Source organism: Terrapene carolina, unplaced genomic scaffold (genome assembly GCF_002925995.2).
Source record: "Terrapene carolina triunguis isolate 2854851 unplaced genomic scaffold, T_m_triunguis-2.0 Scaffold32200, whole genome shotgun sequence".
Lineage (NCBI taxonomy): Eukaryota > Metazoa > Chordata > Testudines > Emydidae > Terrapene > Terrapene triunguis.
Genome location: NW_020696551.1, coordinates 265711 through 266359, shown reverse-complemented (window position 1 = coordinate 266359; position 649 = coordinate 265711). Strand labels below are relative to the sequence as shown.

The window sequence follows — 649 nt, the reverse complement described above, 5'->3', positions numbered from 1 at the left end:
GGGCTAGCAGGGGCTGTGGGTCGGGAGTGAGGGGCACCGGCAGAGCTCTGCAGAAGCTTCCTGGCTTTAGCCCCACACTGACCCCCTGTCTGCCTGGGAGCCCGAGCGAGTCTCTTACTTCTTGGTGCCAGACTGCGTCCCCTGCGCAGAGCAGGAATAGTTCCCCAGCACCTCGCCAAACTTCAGGGCCACGGCCGAGTCGCAGTCGTCCACCGTCACCACGGCCACCTTCTGCTCCGAGGGGCCCTGGGGCACCCCCGACTTCCCAATGATGGGCTGTGGAGAGAGCGAGACCCCGGGTGCAGCAGGCGGCTGGGCAGGGCAGAGCCCCACACTGAGCAGGGAATGTGCTATGGGGGCTGCGACACAATCAGCACCTCCCCGGCCCAAGGGATTCGGGCACCAGTCAGACCTTTGCTGCCATCCCATTGTGAGAGCAGCCCAGCAGGGCTGCACCCCAGAGCAGAGGGGTCCTCAGCGCTCCTGGGACCCAGATCTCGGCCTGCCCCTGCCAGCGGGAAGCGGCTGGCAGCCTGCGGGTGTGTGGGGTCAGGGAGATCGATGTGACGTTATTGACATAAACTGGGACCATATAGATCATTGTTGCAACCAAGGTCCTGTAGTGGCACCCAAATCTTGTATAAAGGGG

General features: G+C 63.5%; 1 protein-coding gene across 1 annotated transcript in view; it reads right to left on the bottom strand.

Moving 5' to 3' along the window:
* The window catches only part of LOC113409302 (cadherin EGF LAG seven-pass G-type receptor 2-like), a 64315-nt gene that overhangs the window by 25882 nt on the left and 37784 nt on the right, over positions 1-649 (bottom strand). Inside the window, 1 exon segment of the mRNA XM_026663064.1 lies at positions 119-276. Within this exon segment, the coding sequence (XP_026518849.1) occupies positions 119-276 (158 nt within the window).